Below are 21,380 nucleotides of genomic sequence, written 5' to 3' on the forward strand. Positions count from 1 at the left end.
AACAAGATGAGACTGTTCAAATAAACACTTTTTAGTCAAAGTGTATTTTTCTTAGAGCAGTTTTTGTTAGTGATATTATAATTAACTAAATTGGGCTTCTAAATTATCACTACATCCCCGGATCTCTATTAGTAACCTCGAAAGCACAGACACCACTTCAGCTATGTATTGAGTGGGTTGTGTGAGATTACAACAAGCTGCTTCTACACATTCAATTGCTGCTCGTGACACTCGTGAGTGTAGAGGCACACCTTGTCGACCTAAGCCAGATTCTCAAGCAGAAGGACAACTTACTTACCTTCAGTAATTCCTTTTCTACTAGAGAATCTAAGTACTGATTCCTCACAAACTCACCCTTCTCCCTGTTCTTTGGAATGGACTCGTGTGGTCCATTAATAAGATCCCATCCTAGAGATCTGCACACTGCCTTACTCTGAATTCTATGGACTCCACGTCCGACCCACTGACAGAGATCAGAATGAAACCAACGTCAGCAAGTGGAGGTGGCGCAGATATTGTGGCCTCCGACTCCACATTCTGGGCAGGACAAGATCCAACGTGGAACCACATTACGCCACGTACCAACATGCGAGGAAGTTACCCAGTTACAGTCTGGCGCCTGGGAGTATTCACACGGTAAGAATTCAATGGTTAGATAATCTTTACCAGAAAAGGCATTACCGCAGGTAAGTAACATGTTTGTTTTGATGATATGGAGGGAACTGGCAACCCTACTTTGATGGCATATATACACAGCCATATTGTAGGGCTCTTGTTAATTTGATGCTGCTGTGGATTTATGTTGGACATTATGGCTAAGTCCTCTTGATTTCATGATATAACCAGCTATCAATCTGTCCTGCAGGTCATTAAGGAGAAGTTGCGGCTGAAGCCAGCGGCTGGCGTTGATGCTAAGGGGAAGGCAGAGGGGAAAGCGGACTCCACCCGGCATGAGCAACATGAAGAAGATGAGAAGGCCCGTCTTCTTATAGGACTAGGTGTGGGAGACAAGAACCCTGGCAAGAAATCGATCTTCAGTAGGCGGAAATAGGAGCACTACAGCAAAATTGCACTGTGCCACAGATTGAACTATCACTGTATGAAAAGGACACCATGATCAGCCAACATCGAGGACACACTGAGATTGTCCCACCCAGATGCTAGGCCTAGGCAGCCACAGACATGTACTGACAATGTTTCACGAGGATATCAAGCCTTAACTAGTCCTGGGGACCGGTGAGCAGTGATTACAGGCGTGCCCTGGCTGACCATTTATAGGACAGACTACTAGTCTGTGTCTTATACAACTATCAAGACTTACTAACCTGGGGATAAACCAGTAATATCTTATTTAAATTAATTAACCTTGGGGGGTGTCTGTATGTTACAAGGGTTCTTAGATCAACTGGTTTCTGGGGAAGTTAACATTATTTTACAGGGAGTATTGAGGCTAATCGACCTCGTGACAGATTTGTTGTTTCCCAAAAGGGTATCAATGTGAACCAAATTTGGGAGAAACTCTCTCTTGAAGGGGCACGAAAGCTAATGAGGATCGTGAGCCAGGCTTGCTGTGTCTTACTAGGATACAGAAGTCAACTAACCTCAGGAAGAGATGTCAGTGTGTTATAGGAGTTTAGAAACTTCACAGATTTACAAAGATATTGAGTAAAATCATCCAATCATCCACATTTTACTAACATTTCAACACAAGTCACTCTTGACTGCAGTCCAGTAGAGTGCACTTCTTAAGATAAGCCATTTACTTTACTCTAGGATCAATGTGAGTAGGATGCAGATATCAGGCCGGGTTTTCTGAGGAGAAGATGTCTGCTGTAGTAGGAGCATGGGACGCTGGAATTAAAGCAGGTTATATAGGTATTACTGGGGAATAGGTAGATCCTGGGGTGGGGTCAAAGGGGACAGGTATTGGGAGAGTAAGAGATGAAGATGTTAATTGCCAGTAGTGTGGGATATAGGTATTGGGGAGTCCGTCGTTGACTTATGTATTGATTACGAAGACATGGGTTTTGTGCAAAAATTATCTCTAAAGCAATAACTAATGGAAATTGAGATAGATTCGCTAAATTTTGACCTCTTCTGCCCCCACCTCCAATTGGATGGAAAATGTCAAGTGTTAAGAGTGGCAAAGGATCCAAAATAGACATTACCCTCGTGGGAGCACCAAAGCAGGATGCCTCATGTCCACAATTCCGGGAGTTCCGTGCAACGTCTGTCCTACTTATGTTAAAGAATGATGGTGAGAGCTAGTGGTGATAAACAGCAAGGATCCCCAGTGTAAAGGAGTCCAGACTTTAAATAAGGGCTTTGCGTCAGTATCCTGCTAGGCCTTGGAGTGACTCACAAGCACCACTGCAGATAAAGGCAAACAACAGGGCTACTCTTACGCATAGAGGTTTTGGAGTCAAACCTGTTGCATAGTGCAGACAGTACTGTAGTTGTATGTAAAACACAAAAAGGCCATACCAAATGATTAAACACGACAGAACTGGAGGAGGTTCATATAGCACTTTAAAATGCCGCGCCTACTTGCGCTTTTTACCTCCTCAATGTGACATGTTCTGCTGATAGCACCATATTTATGTGGAAGGTCTTTTAAATATTCACAATTCCTCAATATCTAGCCATCCTTGTGCAAGAAGTTGTTTTAACCGTGTTACATTACTGGGAGTAACAAGTTCTTTTGGGAGATTTTATTAGGCTGAATATGTTTTGAATCCTCACCCCGCCTCAAAGACATATCTGTTATTTAGCTTCCCGCCAGAGACGAAGACGAATCCATGGACAGTGAGCTGTCTCGTATGCTTTTGAAAGGTAACGGTGTCATTTTTAATTCGACATCGCAACTATTAATTTTTTTACTGGTATTTTTTTATTTCCCAGAGTACCTTTCGTTCCTGTTGTATTTTTATTAGTCACGTTTTATTCCCTTTCCCTGCTGCGTTTGGTCTTAAATTTACACGATCTCATTCTTTGATGCCAGCTTGGTTGCTGCATTGTGTCTCTGGGAATTATTGGGTCATCTCCCAGACACCGCCTGTTACAGAAACCCCTGGCTATGACAGGTCTGCCAACTTATCATCTAGTTGTGAGACCTCTGGTGTTAAAACAGGAAAGTCTCAGAAAATGCAACAAGTGCGCTGCTTCCAGGCTAGGCGGAATCTTATTCCACCTGAATACGAGGTTTTGGGACGTAGAGGAAGGTCTCAAGATGCACCTGAGGCACTCTGTACAATTTCCTTCTTTTTTAATGCAGCGTTTATCCTTTGTGTTTGAGAAAGACTGACTCCATCCAGTCCATCCAGAACTTCCACCTAAGGAGATTCCATCTGGCAGCGTACTCTAAGTGCTTCGGTGCACAATTCTTCTGACTATCGTCTGATGCATTTCATTTGAGAACTCCCACAAAGCAAGCCACCCTGTAACTTCCCATAAAATGAATCCAAAGCGAAGACCGGCTGGAGCTGTAAGGCAAATGCTGCAGTCCATAGTTCTTTGCTCCGAGTGCCAGACTTTTCTTCCCCTTCCCAGCTCACAGTGCGTCAGTAGGAAAAAGTGTTTTTAGATTGTTGCCTGTCAAGAAAGATCTGTTTGATAAGCAATATTGAATGGCAGCCTTTCATTCACTACGAAACCTTCCAAATATTTGCCCATTGCAATTGACGCCAGTGGATTAACACCCCAGTGTGTGCAAGAAGATCGAGGCGACAGAATAACCTTTCACCTTCGCTACTCTGGATATGTATGCTTTCTCCTGGTGGACGAAAATGCGAGCGAGAAGAATACCAACATTCAACATGGCCTGAGCACCATCAGGCAGTGAGACTCCTTTTAAAGGACCTTTCCAAACAACTAGCAGCAGAGCAGTAACCTGCCTAACCACACCCAGTATAACAAAAACAGTACAAAACACCAACTCATATCCATTACGTACCGTGGAATTAGTCTAAAGTCATATCCGTTGCAGAAATGGAAGCTCTGCAAAGAGTATACAACATTGCTACAGGGAATGCACAATGTTATCCTCATGAATATAGACTCGGGAATTTAAGTACTCTAATAAATATAGCCAACTTGGAGACACTAACCCCGAGGTAGTTGGCGAAATAATCTAGTTTTCCCATAATTGGATAGCTGATTACTGCTCCGATCTAACATCTAGACTTGTAGCCGCAATTGTGAAAAATGAAGCCACTCCTGAGGTTTTCTTGAACCACAATCAAGAGTAAAAATAGCTGTGGCATGTGTGAAGGCTTCGTGCATTGCCAAGGAGAAGCCAGGTGCCTGTTTCTGTCGTCTGTGCTCTTTCTGGACACCTGAAGCCCTTTATAACGTAGAAGACTTGCTCCAGCCTCTTTCCCACCCTGCTAAGAAACCATGATCTTCTGTTTCGGCTCTTTATGCACCAAAAGCCTGCCAGGCTTGGTAGCCAGTACCACACTGTTTGTTTTGGGTTCTAAATTAACAGGCACATATTATTTACTCATCACACAAAAATTCGGGTTCTGAGCAGTTCCCTAAAGTCATAAGCTAGCCTGTCAGAATAGTTCAGCCAACGGAGAGAGTTAGCCTTCCAGCCCCAGGCATGTCTCTTCGTGCAGACATTTACGGCCTTACCTTGTTAATGTCTTCCTGTATCTGGCTGGTGAGAAAGTTGTTCCTAGTCGTGAGGCCTTTTTACGACTTGATTGACCTGGCCTTCCCATGAGTATGAGCGGATTGTGTCTGTGTCCCTTTAATTGGTTTCTTCTGCCCAAGAATGGACTTATTTAAAGACCTTCTTAACGTGTTGTAATTTCAAAAGGTTGTGCCCAGAAATTATGCTTTTGGGCAGGTTACTCCCTTAATCACAGTCAATTGAAGTGTTTTGATTTTAATGAGGAGCTGCACAGTGTATCTTGAATAGGAATATTTAAAGCATGCACATAACTATGGCCTGTAATCCTCCCTGGAGTACCATGTTTATGGAATTGCAACATTTTGCCTCCAGTGCACTGGTCCAAGAAGCAGTGGTTATGCTCTTCATGGACAAGCCTTCATCCGATGAAAGAACTCAATGAGTTTATCAAAAAACAGAGTTTGCTAGTGCTTCATTTATCTCAGAAGGTTTCCGTATCTCCAGATCGCACCGCCACTCATATCAGTACGAACAACAAGAAAGTTGGTGTAATGCTTTTGAAGGCCTTAGTAAGAGTTTGAAGGGCTAACTTGTTATTTATAATACGTGCACCACAAACTGTATTCCAACTCGACACTGTGAGGCATAACATGCCACCACTTATGTGTGGCCTGGACTGATCAGTTAGAACAGGTTTGTTGTAATTCTAGAGGCCTTTTTTTTTTAGCTTGCTCAGCTCGACCATCACTGTCCTTCCTTCCAAGTTCATCTCAGAGGTGAAACGCTGTAATCGCTCTTGGTTTTCCCATAGTAAAAAGTGCACACATTTCATTCAAAAATATATACATTGAAAAAAAGATTATTGGTTTTATTGTAAAGTAATTGACATTGGCCATGATTCTAGGCGTCGGAGGTGTAGGTGCTGTTAGTGGGGTTCGCAATTTATCTGATGCAATAAAAAAGAACCTATTCTGTATTTTGGGGGAATAATGTCGCTTTTGGGGCTTAGCTCACCAAAATCAGCATGTCACAATGAATATCACATTGCTTTCTAGTTTTAATTTCCGGCAGGTTAGACCTGTCGAAATTGAATGAAGGGTGAGATATTTAATTGGCCAACTCGGAATTCCACCGACCCTGTCGTTGAGGGATTTGTGCGGGGGCTTGGAAAACAACGACCAGCCCAGAATCAGGGCCTGAGGGTCATTTTCCATTACAGGGAAGTAGAGTAGAACCAAGAAATCCGCAAGTTGCGGTGTTTCTGTTAAGATGTTTGTTCTTCCAGAGACTCAACCACAAGTGACCTCACTGGCCGGACATCGGAACCTGGTGTGCAGAATAACTCCAATCTGCCTCAGCACCGGGCTCCAAACCTGTGTTTAATGTTAGGAGAGGAGATGCCAGCGTCTCTTCCCAGCTCACTTCTGCCTTTCAGTTTCCTTTGACTTGAGAGCACGGTTGGAGTAAACTAAGAGAGCTGGACGGTCGGCAGTGCAGGGGTTCTGATAATGCTGTGTTGTGGGGGTGCGGGGTGGGGGGGATGGGCGGGGTCAGGTGTTGGCTATAGCCGATTGAATAAAAATATCTTAAAGCACTTTCTCACTCGTTGGAGAGTGTTCTACTGGATGATATTCGGTGTAAAATTACGTACAGCTGGTGTTGAAATATTTTTAATAAATGTATATATATAATATTTATACATATTGTCAGCACTTTGTTCTGTGCTGCTGTATAGGTGTATAAAGTCTCATTCTCTTACAGACATTTTTTGCACTTTTCTGTAATGAATCACCTCAGTGTACAAAGCACAGACATGCTTTAAAAATGTACTAAAAATAATAAAGCGGTGACTAAAGGTTTTCTTTCTGGCTGTGGCTCAATTTGTAGACGTCATTTACCATATGTGAAGCTGAAGTTGATTTGTGGCAATGTCCAGAATAGTGTGACTGCACTGGTGGGTATGTCACAGGTCTACAGAATGTATGTTCTCGTGGAAACCATGGACTGCGGTGGATCACAACCAGGAGGACATGTGGCCATACCTCATCCTGAATGTTCTCCCAGTAGGGTTGGATATCAGGGAGCAGTGAACTCATCATACTTCAGTGTAGGAAGGCAGGATGTGATGGGCCAGTGCAGTGCTAGCCTGTCCGAGAGGCCGGCCCTAAGAAGGGGTGACCTCACTGGGTGCAACATCTCCCAACAAAAACACTGTATGGGTGGAGTGGAGGGCGGAGAAATGGAAGTGCAAAATGGTGGTGTATGTGGGCAGGAAGTGGTGAGTTAAAGCAGTCTTACCCAGTGGTAGAAGTGGACGGGAACAGAAGGGCACGGCGTGCCCCTACTTCTAAAAATTATTTCAGTCCGTTCCCCTACTTCTTACTTCCAAAAATGCATCCCGGGACGGCAAGAATAGTCCTAATTAAAAAAGATAACTTTTTTCACTCAGATTTCAGGGGCTGCTCGCACTTCTGTCTTGAACTCCAGAGGCTGCAGCAACCCCTCCATGACCTCCCACAGACTGTGGACGGGCCCATTGTCATTCTGATTGACGCTGATTATCACCTTTCGAATGACAATGCGCCCGCCCTCTGCCTTTAGCATATCAAGTGCCAGTGAGATTGGAGTTGGTGATTTCAGAGGAGCTTTCCCCAAACAGAGTACTGTGGGGAACTTGACACCTTGTGTAATTTGTCAATGTTGTACGAACTGGGCAGGAGCAGTGACCGGACAGAAGAGGCGACAGGACAGGAAAGGAGAGGTTCTAGGGCAGGAGAGGTGACCGGGCAGAAGTGACAGGGCAGGAGAAGTAACGGATAGGAGAAGTGATGGGGCAGGAGAGTTGACGTGTCAGGAGCAGTGACGGGACAGGAGAGGTGACGGGACAGGAAAGGAGAGGTGATGGGGCAGGAGAAGTGAAGGGGCAGGAGCGGTGATTAGGCATGGGCAGGAGCAGTAACCGGCAGGAGCAGTGAACGGATAGGGGCAGTGAATGGATAAGAGCAGTGAACGGGGCAGGAGAAGTGATGGGACAGGAGAAGTGATGGGGCTGGAGCGGTGATCGGGCAGGAGTGCTGACCGGACAGGAGCAGTGAACGGGCAGGAGCAGTGAATGGGCAGGAGCGGTGACTGGGCAGGAAAAGTGACAGGGTAGGAAATGTGACGAGGCAGGAAAAGTGACGGGCCAGGAGCAGAGACGGGGCAGGAGAGGCAACAGGAAAGGAGAGGTGACTGGGCAGGAGAGGTGAACGGACCGGAGCAGTGAACGGGGCAGGAGTAGTGAATGTGGCAGGAGTAGTGAATGTGGCAGGAGTAGTGAATGTGGCAGGAGTAGTGAATGTGGCAAGAGTAGTGAACGTGGCAGGAGTAGTGAACGGGGCAGGAGTAGTGAACGGGGCAGGAGTAGTGAACGGGGCAGGAGTAGTGAACGGGGCAGGAGTAGTGAACAGGGCAGAAGCAGTGAACGGGGCAGAAGTGGCGGGGAAGGAGCAGTGAACGGGGCAGGAGCAGTGAACGGGGCAGAAGTGACGGGGCAGGAGAAGTGACGGGACAGGAAAAGGGACAGGGCAGGAGAGGTGACAGGGCAGGAGAGGCGCCAGGGCAGGAGAGGCGCCAGGGAAGGAGAGGCGCCAGGAAAGGAGAGGTGACCGGGCAGGAGAAGTGACCGGGCAGGAGTGGTGATGGGGCAGAAGAGGGGATGGGGCAGGAGAGGTGACGGGGCAGGAGAGGTGACGGGGCAGGAGAGGTGAAGGGGCAGAAGCAGTGATTAGGCATCAGCAGGACCGATGAACGGACAGGAGCAGTGAATGGGCAGGAGCGGTGAATGGGCAGGAGCGGTGAACCGGGCAGGAGCGGGGAACAGGGCAGGAGCGGTGAACAGGGCAGGAGCAGTGACGGGCCAGGACAAGGGAGGGGGTAGGGGAATTGACGAAGCAGGAGTGTTGATCGAGCATGAGCAGGAGTACTGACTGGACAGGAGCAGTGAAAGGGCAGGAGCAGGCGTTTCCCAGGGTGACTGGAAGGGTTGGGGGCCAGTTTAGTTTGGGGGGACCGTTTTTGTACAAGTACAGGAGTTTTAAAAACACTGCAAAGTTCTTTGTATATTCAGCAGATTTCGGTCAACAATACAAGTGCCAAGATAACTTTGGTGATCAATGTACCTGCTGGAGAGAGATGGGAGCATGTTTTGTCTAGTGGCTGTTTTACTCATCTGCAGAGGGTTAATATGCCTGCTTTAAAGAACATGTAAAATGCATAACAAGGAACAATATGTTATGTGCATAGTTCAGTGGGTACTGCTTTGTGTTCACTTCCCGAATGAAAGGACACTTGAATACATATGGCCTGGCAGTTCGGGTTGGACTGTTCACATTGGGCGCAGGATCAAGACTGATTTGCATATGGCTGGGTCCAAACTGGAATGGCATGGTGAGCAAAAACAATGGATTTAAGCCCTGATCTGGGGTGAATTCATGATATTGTTCTGCATTCTGTCCATTAATTTTTTTTTTTGCATTTGTCACCCCAAGTGGGACAGGTATGCTCAGACATGAGTCCCGTGCTCTCCATGTCACTGGAATCAAGCTATCCTGGCTGATGAGGGCTGAAAGCCCGAAACCGGTCTTAGAATGCTTGTTTCAAGTCCAGGGAGGACCTGGCTTGGCAGTTCAGGCTGGACTGTTCCCATTGGGTTCAGGACCAAGACTGATTTGCATATGGCTGGGTCCAAACTGGAATGGCATGGTGAGCAAAGAAACAATGGATTTAGGCCCAGATCTCTGTACTGTGGTGAATGTATGATATTGTTCTGCATTGTGTCCACCGGTTGTTCTTTTTGCTATATTATGATTGAGCAGCTATTTGGCTGACATGAATATGAAGGAGCCTTTGTGGGTTTCTGTGAGTCTAGATTCTCTTGAAGAGTCCCTTTCTCTTCTGAGCCCTGCTTAACACATGTGTACAAGAGGAGCCCTGTATTCATGACCTCAATGTTTGAGACCAAAAATAATCATGGATTTCTGAACAATGAGAGTAAAAGCATTAAGATAACATGTTGTTCCTGCTTATATTTCACACGCTTTACATGAACCTGTATTCCTTAAGAGTGTTTGCTTTTTCCTGAATTAAACCTGAATTAAACATGTTTATCCATTGTTTTAATTAAATAACGTTATAAGCTGTAACTGGTCAGTGAAATGCTAAACGTACTAAAAATTGGTATGTTTCGCTATTTCTAGCCAAACCCTGACTCCGCCCACTGATTCAATCTTCGGTTATTCCCGCCCCCTGATTCTCCACCCACAGTTCCCCTACTTTTTTTTCCCACTTTGACCACTGGTCTTACCCTTTAAGCAAGAGACGCTGCATGGAGTGGAATAGGAGGGCGGAAAGTACTCTACTGTAGGAGAGCGGTGGTGAGCTCATGGACTGTCTGCCCTTCTCTCCAGAAGATGCTGTGTGGAGGGGGCAGCTGGACAGTCAGGGCCATAGCTACCATTTGTGCAGCAGGTGCAGTGGCACCCGGACCCAAGTCCCGAGGGTCTCATTGAGCCCCGAACATTCCTGTTATCTACTACCCCAACTGCAGTCGAGGGAGACTTTGCATGGAGTGATTAAAGGACAGCAGCAGGTATCCTTTTAATAAGGCAGACTGGAGTGTGCTCATTGGATCCCAGCCACAATCTTCAGACGTTGCTCTACAGAGAGGTGTGAGAGGGCACAGTGAAGGGCATCTGGAGCCCCTACAGGTGGCAGTGTAGAGGAAGGTGGCATAGATGCAAGGTTATCCAATCATATGTTCCCAAGAGAGGGCACAGTAGGCGGCTGTGATATAAGGGCAAAATGTTCTGCTCTGTGTACTTCTCCCAGCAAGTAGTACTGCACAAGAGTATAGTATAGGGGAAAAGGGATCAGCAGTTCCGGCATCTTGCTACAGGTGAGGTGTACAATTTGTGTACCAGTAGGTGGTGCCATCGGATTCTGTCGAGGCCTCACTCAATCTGCAGAAGTGATGGCACAGAACCATATATAGATGCCACCTCTGTGGGCTGACATGCGTGTCTTTCTGCCTTCACCCTTGACCACAGATCTGGAGCTTTGCTCCCAGCTATTGTCAATGTTCACAGACGCCGAAATCTTTTTTCTAACAAACCGTAAACTAGAGAAACTGTCTCCCCCAGTGCTTGACTTGTACAATATTATATATATATTAGCTTTTAAAGGTAATGGCTGTTATGCACTGAATTAAATAATACTTGAAAACGAATCCCCTGAAGTGCGAGTGATATTCTTTGATGGTGATATTGAACGTGGATCTCGATTCCTTTACACACTACTCGCATCAACCGTAAGCGCGCTGACCTAAAGGAATCAATTGGTGGAAAATATTATATGTATATGTATATGTATATATATAAATTATTTGTCCTGGGGAGACAGTTTCTCTAGTTTACTGTTGGTAAGAAAAAAGATTTGACAACAGTAAACTAGAGAAACTGTCTCTAAATCCTTAACTAAGACCGGGCACAGACTCCAAGTTCATTAGTACAATTTATTATGATTTACAACATGTCCACATATATCTTATGTGCCACAGACATCGTCAGGAGGCCTCTGCAGCTTTAACCACCCATTGCTCCTTCTAGGGCTGCCAGTGACTTTACCTACACAACTACTAACCATCACACTTCTACAAGTGTCACAATTCAGCCTGTTTGAGGCCCCCAAGCAATAAGAGTAGCTTGGATGGCAGGTATTAGTTCTTGGGTTTATTGTATGTTGAATTAATAAACAACTTTTGACATAGGACATAGGTATGTCAATGAACCGCCAATTCAATGCAGTCTAATCTTGCTGCTTCCACAAAGTCCGCCTGCTTCAGAAGATTTTCTAGTGGATCCCCACAGAGTCCAGGAAAATGGTAACCCATGCGCTCGTCAGCACCAGACTGGACTAAGGAATAGCACTCTATGCCGGCACCACCCAAAAATGCCAAAAGATACTGCAGAACCTCCAGAACGCCTTTGTCTGTTGCATCCTGAACATCCCACATCACCGGTCACCTGAGAGACCTCAACTGGTTTGCGATCAACAAAAGAATTACCTTCAAGCTCCTCACGCAAGCCTGCAAAGCCTCCACAATGCTGGTCCTGCATACCTCAACCACCGCTTCTCGTTCCACATACTCACCAGACATCTCCGCTCTACCCAACTTGCGCTGGCCACAATCCAACGGATGTGCAAGATCCTTCTCCTACCTTGCTGCGAAGACCTGGAACTCCCTGCCTCTAGATCTCAGGCAATCACCATCCTGTATGTCGATTTAAATTTCGTATGAATTTCCCGATTCATGCCCTTACATAGGTACAATTCACATTGCCCTTATATAGGCATAGAAATCCAGTCCTTATTTAGGCATAATCCATGCTACCCAAATACAGGCATGGCTACTTCCATCCGTTCATCTACGTCACAACGATTTCTTGGAAAACCAGACTCTTAAGCCATTAGGGACTTCCCCTTGCTTGGATATTGATTTCTCCAAGAACTAATTTATTATGCGTGACATGTAGTGAGGTCTGGGCCTTGTTTGCTCACATTGTTATGTAAGCATAGGCTTATTAGAAGTTTAAATGCCATTTTACCTTTTGCTGCTTTTGCACACAACACAAGACTGTTGTTGTAAGTTAGGCTGCGTGAATTACTTCACATGAGAATGGCTAGTTTTCGCAATCCCTAGACTTACATCGTGACCCTAGTCTGCACAGTGAGTGCTAAAGCCTTCAAGGTTATCAAAACAAGGTAGCTGTTGTTCGGGCTGATCGTTTCATGTTTTAGACATAACATACATGCAGCTGAAAGCCAACGGAGATTCTGGTGCCTTTAATATTGCACTGTAAGCATGATTTCAGGCACTTGGAAGAATCCCGTTTTTTCAGAGAGCATCTGCAGATCCTGATGTGATACACTCCTGCTGATCTTAGAGGTATGGGGTCCCCCACACAAGCCTAAGAGACCTTCTATATTTTATAAAACATAATTCCTATCTAAGGAGGGTGTTATACTAGGCACTATAATATCGGTTTTCACCATCATTGTAATATGATTTCTCCTTTTATGTTTTATGGAATTGTAACAATGCTGATGATATTATTTTTAATCATATGTCTGCTTATGTTAGAAAAAAAACTGCATCTTAGAGCACCATTTTAAAATAAATATTTTAACCTTTCCTGTGTCTCTTTTTTACTCCTGTTGTGGACAGGAATGAGAGTATAACGAAAGAGTGTTCTTGTTTCCCACCATTCCTGAGTATAACCTAAGTCGCATTTTCTGGGTTGTGTAATCATGTGACACTGATGCTAGCTGGTTAGGGTTTCTAGGCACTAAGGTGAGTTTTTTGGTCCACCACAATTCACTGAGGTTCTGGTTCTCTGTGCACAGTTCTGTGTAGGAGCAGAATCCCTGCGACATGGCGCACCTAACGTTGTGGTCTTATTTTGAGACTCTCGAGTAGTGCTTATATCAGTCCACGACCCCCTCACTATTGGTTCCGGTTGACAGTGGTGACGCATCAACCTACCTATAGTTACATAGGTCTTTTCGAGCATGATTTTTAAAATGGTTGCTATTGGATTACTACCCAGCTGTGCTACATTACTAAATATTGTCCTTTTTTCTCTACTGTGTCATTATGGCTGACGTTTACATCCCGCAGAATAGTAGGATGGTGGTCCGCAATCATTTGCAGGCTTATAACTTCCCCTTAGAGGGCATGGCAGTTGTTTTTGTAGTGAGTGCTGACGCTGCTTACCCGTTTGAGCTATTCTACTCATGGGTTAAGTTTCCCGCAGTGACTGCAGATAGTAGTACCTTTCATGTTATACTCACACTGTCGTACCTATAGAGTACACTCCATATAGGACACAGGAGATTCTGATTTCTGCTTGGCAGCACCACGTTTGGTTTAATGGCGCCCTTCCCCACTCTTTAACGGCGGTTTGATTAGGTCCTTTGTCCATCCCAGGCGCTTCTTGGCCTGTCTTGGCTGGATTTACCCCGCACCCCTGTGCCACAGTGGTTTCTATTGGTGAATTGAGGACTCTTTATACCTCTGCTGGAGGGGTTGTTAGGGCCTTGGTTCAATACATATCCCACAACATCCAAGGTGGGGCCCCTGGAGCTGCAGCGCATCCAGTTGGACCGAACTGGTTGAAGCTTAGTCCCGTTATGGTTAATGCGGTTATGGGCAAGCGTCCCCAAGATAAGGATGAAATGCCTTTTTGGCTTGCCGAGAAATTTGACCAACTGGAGGCAGTATTTCCTAATACAACTCCTGTGGAACACAGGATACTTACGACAGTTTGCAGAAAGATTTAGTGCCGGACGTGACTGATTGTACCACATGGGGTATGATATTTGCGGCAGTCTATACTAGGTGCTTCGGCACATCGTCCATGGCTGTCCTACCCTCCGTCATTAAACGTGTTCAAGATGAGCACGGGCCGGAGGCGGCTGTTGAATTGGGGATGAGACTCGTTGGAGTGTTTGACGTAGTTTCCGATCTCGTCCTTGCTAATGTTAAGGGAGATGCGGTAAGCTTCCAGCTGCCTAATGCTTTGCGCGAGGTCCCCGATGCAGGGAATCCCCGTCAGTTACCGAAAATTATTACGGCGGCTTATATTATTCGGCCAATGGCCGAAAAAGTTTAGCTGTTCAGCCTTTTGCCAAGACAGAGCAAAAGCAAACTCAGGAGGCGAAGTCTGACAAAGATGATCGCCCCTTTGTTCCAAAACAGATTTGGAATAAGAATAAGAAACAGGGGAAACAGCAACAGAAACAGGGGTCCCGTCCCGCTTCACCAATACCTGCGTCTACTGAGCGCACTTATGAATTGCTGTACCGGGCTACTATTAAGTCGCCTGATCGTTTTCAGGTTCCTGATCAACGTTCTCCTCGCTCTTTGCAGGATTCATCGGTCTCACTCACCGGTGGAGGAGACGGCGGCAGAGGACGGGGTGCGAAGCAAGAGCAACCCCACAAGACAGACGGTAAAGGCAGGCAGGACGACTCTCCATGTCAGAGACCCCAGTTTCAGAAAAAGAAAGTTGCTGCTTTAACAGCAAGATATGCCACGGATAGTGAGAACACAGCTTCGGAACCTGATATGGGCCCTGATGCTGTTTAGACAGCGCGGCGGAGATTACCATAGTGCGGGAGGCACTGCGTCCACTTCTGAAGGTGACACCAACTGACACGTTCGTTGTTGTTGAGACGGCTGACACTAGAGTGGCTACCCCTGAAAGACTTTTTGAAATTGTTCTTTTAATTTAAGGTGACATACAACGTACTATAAAAGGGGTGTTTTGGGAGAATCTGACTGCTACCTATGACATTTTGTTGGCGGAGGTCGACTGGCCCCCACCTTTTGTTTTAGCTGCTCCAGAAGGGGAGGAGGTAATCCTCCCTAGTTTCGCGCACACAGTGCCGAAGGAACAGGTTCTGCATTTTGCAGAAGATTGGGCTAAGGTGCTTGCACCGGCTTTGTACCATGCTCACACTGGAGGGGACAAATTTTACCCCCAACATGAGATACCATTGCGGTCTATGCAACAGCCTCAACCCCAATACCCCATGCGACGTGAAGCGAAAGCTCCCGTGGCAGAGATCCTTGAACAATTGGAATATCAAGGTGTAATTGAAACATGTGTGTCTCTGATGAATAACCCTCTTTTTACTGTGACTAAGCCTGATGACTCTTACTGTTTGGTATTGGATTACCGGCACTTAAATTCCCATTGTCATACATGGGCCGTGCAAAATACTCACAGTTCTGCTCTTGTGGATAGTCATGTGTGGAAAAGGTTTAAGACCACACTTGACATATCCAATGGATTTTTTGCCCACAACCTGTTCTCTATTAGTAGTCGATGGAGAGCTTTTTACCAGTGGTGGCAAACAGAGCCAATTCCGAAGTTTGGCTATGGGCTATAAAAACAGTCCAGGTGTCTTTGCCGCCCGCATATTCTCTCTTTTGGAGGGGCTCGACCCAGATGCATGTTCGTATGTGGATGACATTTATCTCACAGACGACGAATTATGGCCGCATCTGTGTCGTGTTAACCGCATAATTTGCCGTTTTGCTGACTTTGGCTATAAATTCAACTTTGCAAAATCTCACATTGCAGAGTACACAGTGTTGTTCCTGGGCTATGAGCTCAACAATGATGGTCGAGGTTTAGCTCCTCACTTCCTGAAGAAATGCACACAGCTGCGCGCTCCTACAACACTGAAGAAACTACAATCTTCACTGGGCTTTTGAATTTCGGGTGCCCAGCGTATCAAGCCTCTTTACGCTTTGGTAAAACCTACTTTCTCCAAATTTTCTGGCTGCCAGCTCATACAGCCATTTTGCAATCTTTGCAGGCTGATCTTCTAGAATCTAAATTCTTGTTGACTTCTGATAACCACACCCACCTGGTGATAAGAATCGTACCTGGGGCGGTGGGTTTCTCATACCTGACTTTCAATGAGGGTGACACAGTCCCTATCGCTTACAAGTCACACTTGTACACTTCGGCTGAGCCGCAGTTTTCCACTGTGGAAAAGGTTTTGACAGCAGTGCAGATCGCGATTCTTAAAGAACGTGCACTGTTGCAGAGAAAACGCATTTTGGTTGTTACTCCGTATCCTGCCTTGGAGGCAGTGACGAAAGCCAGTGTACCTAATTCTAAAGCTTTGCACCCAAGATGGATACAATGGGCTACATCCATGACATCTCCGGATGTCACAGTCATTTTTGATTCCTATTTGCAGACTCAGGAGTACTTGCAGTATGAATTCGTTCATCCGGCTCCTCTGACCATGTGCCCGCTGGGGGATTTCCATCATATCATTTACACTGACGGTTCGGCGCAACCCGCAACGCTTTCAAAGCACGCATATTCTTCGACCTGCGCAATAGTGGTTGGTACTATGGTGAATGGAGAGTTCAAGTCCGATGTCGTGCATACTCAGACATTGGGGGACTGTACCAACCAGTTGGCAGAGCTTTGTGCTCTAATGCTTGCATTGGAGTACGCTGATCCTAGTGTGACTACTATTATCGTAAGTGACTCTTACTACTGTGTACAGTCTTACAATGATAATCTGTACTTTTGGACTCAAAATGACTATCGTGATTCCAAGGGTAGCACAATAAAACATAAAATGATCTGGGTTCGAGTGGCTGAGCTTAAAGAACGGCTCCCACTCATGTTTGTAATTCATACTCTTGGTGACCACCTGGTCGGAGTTCACGCTGTTGGCAACAGTCTTGCCGATGAAGCGGCCAAGACAGCAGTTTCGACATACTTAGTAGCAGCAGTTACACCTTCCAAAAGTAAGATTGATGAAGACATCTTGGCAGCTATTGCCGCAACAGAGAAGGGAGGTAATTACCCGAAAGGTTTCCCTTCTTAATACTCTTATCATTTAAGTCCTGATAAAGTTCCTTATGTGAGAATTAACGACGTTGGTGACAGGTTGATTCCCAACGCAGACCGCAGGCAGACTTTGATTACAGCGGCTCACGAGGGTATGGCCTCGCCACATGCTGGTGTGTCAGCTACTGTATCTCTCCTACAACAGCGTTACTGGTGGCACAGATTGTACAAACAAATGCGTGGTTATGTCCTTCATTGTGACATTTGCCAGCAGATTAAACCTTCTACTGCTGCACGCCTGCCACAAACTCAATTGTATATATTGTATATATCTAATAAACCACTTGGTTGTGTTTACTTAGATCACTGCGGTCCTTTCTCCTCAGATACTTTGTATAAGTACATCTTAGTTGCAGTTGATTCTTGCACGAGCTTTGTGTGGGTGTGGCCCCAAAAGAGTGCTGATTCTCGAAATGTCGTAAGGGCTTTGCGTGTCTTTGTGGGAATTTTTGCATGTGGTACCTTCAATTCAGACCAGGGTCCAGCGTTTGCCTCTAAGGCATACAAGGATGCCATGCGTTCATTGGGGGTCCAAGTCAAATTTTCGTCTCCATATCGGCCTGAGGGCAATAGTGTTATGGAGCGGATGAACCGTGACCTAAAGCAATCCTTGACAGCTAGGGTATTAGGTAAAGGCCGGAACTGGCTAGCCCATCTCAATGGCGTTCACCGTACACTTAATAATCTCCCTAGAAGGTCTCTGGGTGGGCGGACCCCATATGAGTTGCTCTTTGGTATCCAAATGTTTGTTCTGGCCCTTGAGGGTCTAGACCAGGCGGTGTCTGCCGCTCCCATTTGACGTAGATGAACATTGTGCTGTTTTCCAGAATCTACTAAAGACCCGTGACAGGAACATTTGCACTACACAACTGATGCTGCGTTGCAGATTCCAGTAGTTGGCTGGCTACCCCGACTCAGAGAACTGGTCCGAGAGAAGGTCGAGAACAAGAAAGAATTCGGCCCCTCATATTGTGCTCTGGTTCTTGTGCTTGGCGTGCAGGGTACAAGAACAGTCATATTACCTCCTCTTCCTGGTCGAAAGGAAAACAGGTACATCTCCGTTGACAATGTCAAACTACACAGAGTGGCCGATTCTTCTTAGGATGACACCTGCAGTCTCTTGTCCGGCGATGCTGCGAAACTCTGTTTTGGCTCCGGCACCTACCACCAGCCCTGATGTTGCCATTGAGGTGAATACAGTTACAAATCCTTTATTGAATCCACCAGCTGGTGATCCTCTTGATGATACTGAGTGCACTTACCCCACAGATTTATCGATGCCTGATTTAGAGACCTGTGTGGCTAATCAATCACGTTTTTCTTTTGACACTGACTCTGCCACATAAAAGTCCCCCTCCAAAAGTTTTGATTTTTGCTGCTCGGTTTAAAAAGCATTTTTTAATTCTCTCTTGGACTTACATTTGGCTGGTGCTTTATTCATGTCCATTTGTGGTGTATTTTTTCCGTCTTGTGAATGGCCATTATGTTAAAGAAAGAATTACAATTAGACTAATTGATGGTACTTTGGCCCCCCACTCCTCATCACACAGAATGAAGAGGGACCAGACTTTTGTGAATATCACTGCTTGGCCTGTCTTCGATGGGATTGTGTGGGATACTGTGAAATTTCCAACCCACAGAGGTTATTAATGTCCCTAATGTACTTTGTGTTTCAAAGAGGGATGTGGTTAAACAAAATATACGTATTGATGATTGGGACGTCTAAGCTGTAGAGGCTCTGTTTTCTGATTTGAAATATTATGGTGCCTTTGATGCTGAAGATTTGTACTTAGATTCTGCAAATTATGCTGACTTTTTTGTTACCAACACTATGGCAATCATTTTCTGCACAAGGAAAACACATTTAGGAATGTGGTAAATTACACACAATGGGAACATTGTCCCACTCCTGTTGAAGGCCGCTCCAAATCTCTTTTGAAAATGTTTTCTTATTTTTACTGATTTTAATCAATCAAACCCTGATGCATTTTATTTTAAGATGACTGTGAAGTCCTCTTCCAAGTTAGACTTACCCACACAAAATTATTGTATTCAAAGTCCTTTCTCGACCAATTGGCTGTAGTAGGCTATGAGCTGTGGAAAGATACTATTGATCTCAAATCTGTTTGGGGTTCTAAAAATTGGCAAGAGCAAGGCACTGAGGCCTTGCATCGTGCATGTCTCATCCCAAACCATATGTTGTTCCTGAATTCCACTATTTTACAGGCCACCTGCTTTGGATTGTCAACGTCTAAAAAATTAAATGCTCCTTCTATTCCTGATTTGGGGGCTTATCCCGAATGGAACAATCACACCACTAGGTCCCTTAGTGATTTATAGACTCTGTTACGAAACTCGTCCTTTAACATTTCCAGTTTGGATCCCCAAGGTTGGTTGTTGTGGCACAACAGTGCAAATTCATGCCAGCATTGTTTTCTGGGTTTGACCCCTGGCTATACGAAGGTTAGGGTGGATTCCCGTTTTGAAAGTGACCATTCTGTTACTACCTATTCTGAAATGGGGTGGCTGAGTGGGCTAAAGAATGGTGATGGATTAAACCCAGATCAGTTGACTGGGGGTGAGTGTTTGATTTGCTCAAACGCTCCGTCCATCATCCCCTTTTCTATCGCTTTGTTCGCCCTAAGTGTGGCAGGGTATGCTCAGACGTGAGTCCCTTGCTCACTTGGCCACTGGATTCAAGATAGCCTGGCTGATGAGGATTATGAATCCGAAACCGGTCCCAGGATGCTTGTTTCCGGTCCATGGAAGACATGGCTTGGCAGTTCGGGCTGGACTGTTCCCATGAGGCACAGGGTCAGACTGATTTGCATATAGCCATGTCTGAAATGGGGTGGCTGAGTGGGCTAAAGAATGGTGATGGATTAAACCCAGATCAGTTGACTGGGGGTGAGTGTTTGATTTGCTCAAACGCTCCGTCCATCATCCCCTTTTGTATCACTACCTATTCTGTAGGCAAGCTATGTCAAAACTGCCTCAAACACTCCACCTTATCGTCAGTTAAGCTTAATTTGTCTAAATTGACTGACGATGTTGATCTGAATGACTTTGTGAAAGGTCCTGCCACAGGCAGGTCCAAAAGATGGATATATGCTGTCTATAACGATGTGTGGAAACCGTCCCAAATTGAGGCTGCTTCTAGGTTAAGGGCTATTGATCAAGCTAATTTAGAAAAAGTGCTCGCCGTTGTAGATAATAGCATTAACACACTTTCTTCCAGGATTTGCACATTGGATAATATTGTTTCTTCTGTCGTTGATATTGTACAAGATGATATCTCAGTTCTGTACCATGGTCAAAATTAATTGCGTTCTATTATGCAGTTTGCATGGACTTTACAAACGTTGAAGGCTGGGAAAGTGCCTTGGGACTACATGAATACTTCTTTGCTGTTTGTTGATTTGGCTGTTAAACAACAATTTATGTCATATGTCAATGAAAGATGCAACATATTGAAAAGTTAGAACCTTTACCATTTTCTGTGGCCGAAACAAATTCTGCTGTTTGGCTTATTCATGGATTAATAACGCTGCCGTTCCCGCTGTTGAAGCATGCATGAAACATTATGCCATAGGCAGATATGAACCATTAGGTAGCGCATATCTCCGTGAAGTTTGGTCTCTACTGTTCACTTACAGGTGTCTGAGGGAGTTTATTTGAAAGGGGAAGATTGCACTTCCACTCCCGATCACTCATTGGTCTGTAGGAACGTACAATTGCTCGGCTCGTGTAAGTCCGACGCCCCGAATTTGGCCTGTTTTTTAAAAGGTACACCCACCCCAGCTATTACACCTACTTTGACGTTGTTAGCAAATGGTAGTTATTTATTATTGAATAATGAAGATTGCTGTGGTATGCTGGCAGGGATACCGTACATAGTGACCGTCTCCCAACGTGTTGTCTGTTGTAAGAATGTGCTGTTTCCTCCTCCGCATGGGAAGCTTGGTGTATCCATCTGGCCTTCCATTCCGACCTTGAAAGCAGCGTTCAACAAGATGAGTCGAATAAGGGCACTTTTGTCTCAAAAAGAAGTCGCTCTTACATCTGTGCTTAAAACATTTGTCCTTCACGTGGCTAACACTCGTACCGAGGTACATGGCTTATTAAATACTGATCTCTCCCTGCATTTTGGAGCATTGATTCACACTATATTCAATGTCTCCTCGACCACGGGCTTGGCACACTTCTTTAAAGTAATAAGTTCTGGCCTTGTGACCTCATTCCAAACTATATTTGGTGTGATA

At 45.4% G+C, this 21,380-nt stretch overlaps 1 protein-coding gene across 1 annotated transcript in view; it reads left to right on the forward strand.

The window, feature by feature from the left end:
- Positions 1-6,495, forward strand: part of BLTP2 (bridge-like lipid transfer protein family member 2) — a 748,021-nt gene extending 741,526 nt beyond the window's left edge. Inside the window, exon 39 of the mRNA XM_078680109.1 lies at positions 866-6,495. Within this exon, the coding sequence (XP_078536235.1) occupies positions 866-1,051 (186 nt within the window). The 3' untranslated portion in view covers positions 1,052-6,495. The remainder of the gene's footprint in view (positions 1-865) is intronic.
- Positions 6,496-21,380: the final 14,885 nt, after the last annotated feature.

This window comes from Lissotriton helveticus, chromosome 3_1 (genome assembly GCF_964261635.1).
Source record: "Lissotriton helveticus chromosome 3_1, aLisHel1.1, whole genome shotgun sequence".
Classification (NCBI taxonomy): Eukaryota; Metazoa; Chordata; class Amphibia; order Caudata; family Salamandridae; genus Lissotriton; species Lissotriton helveticus.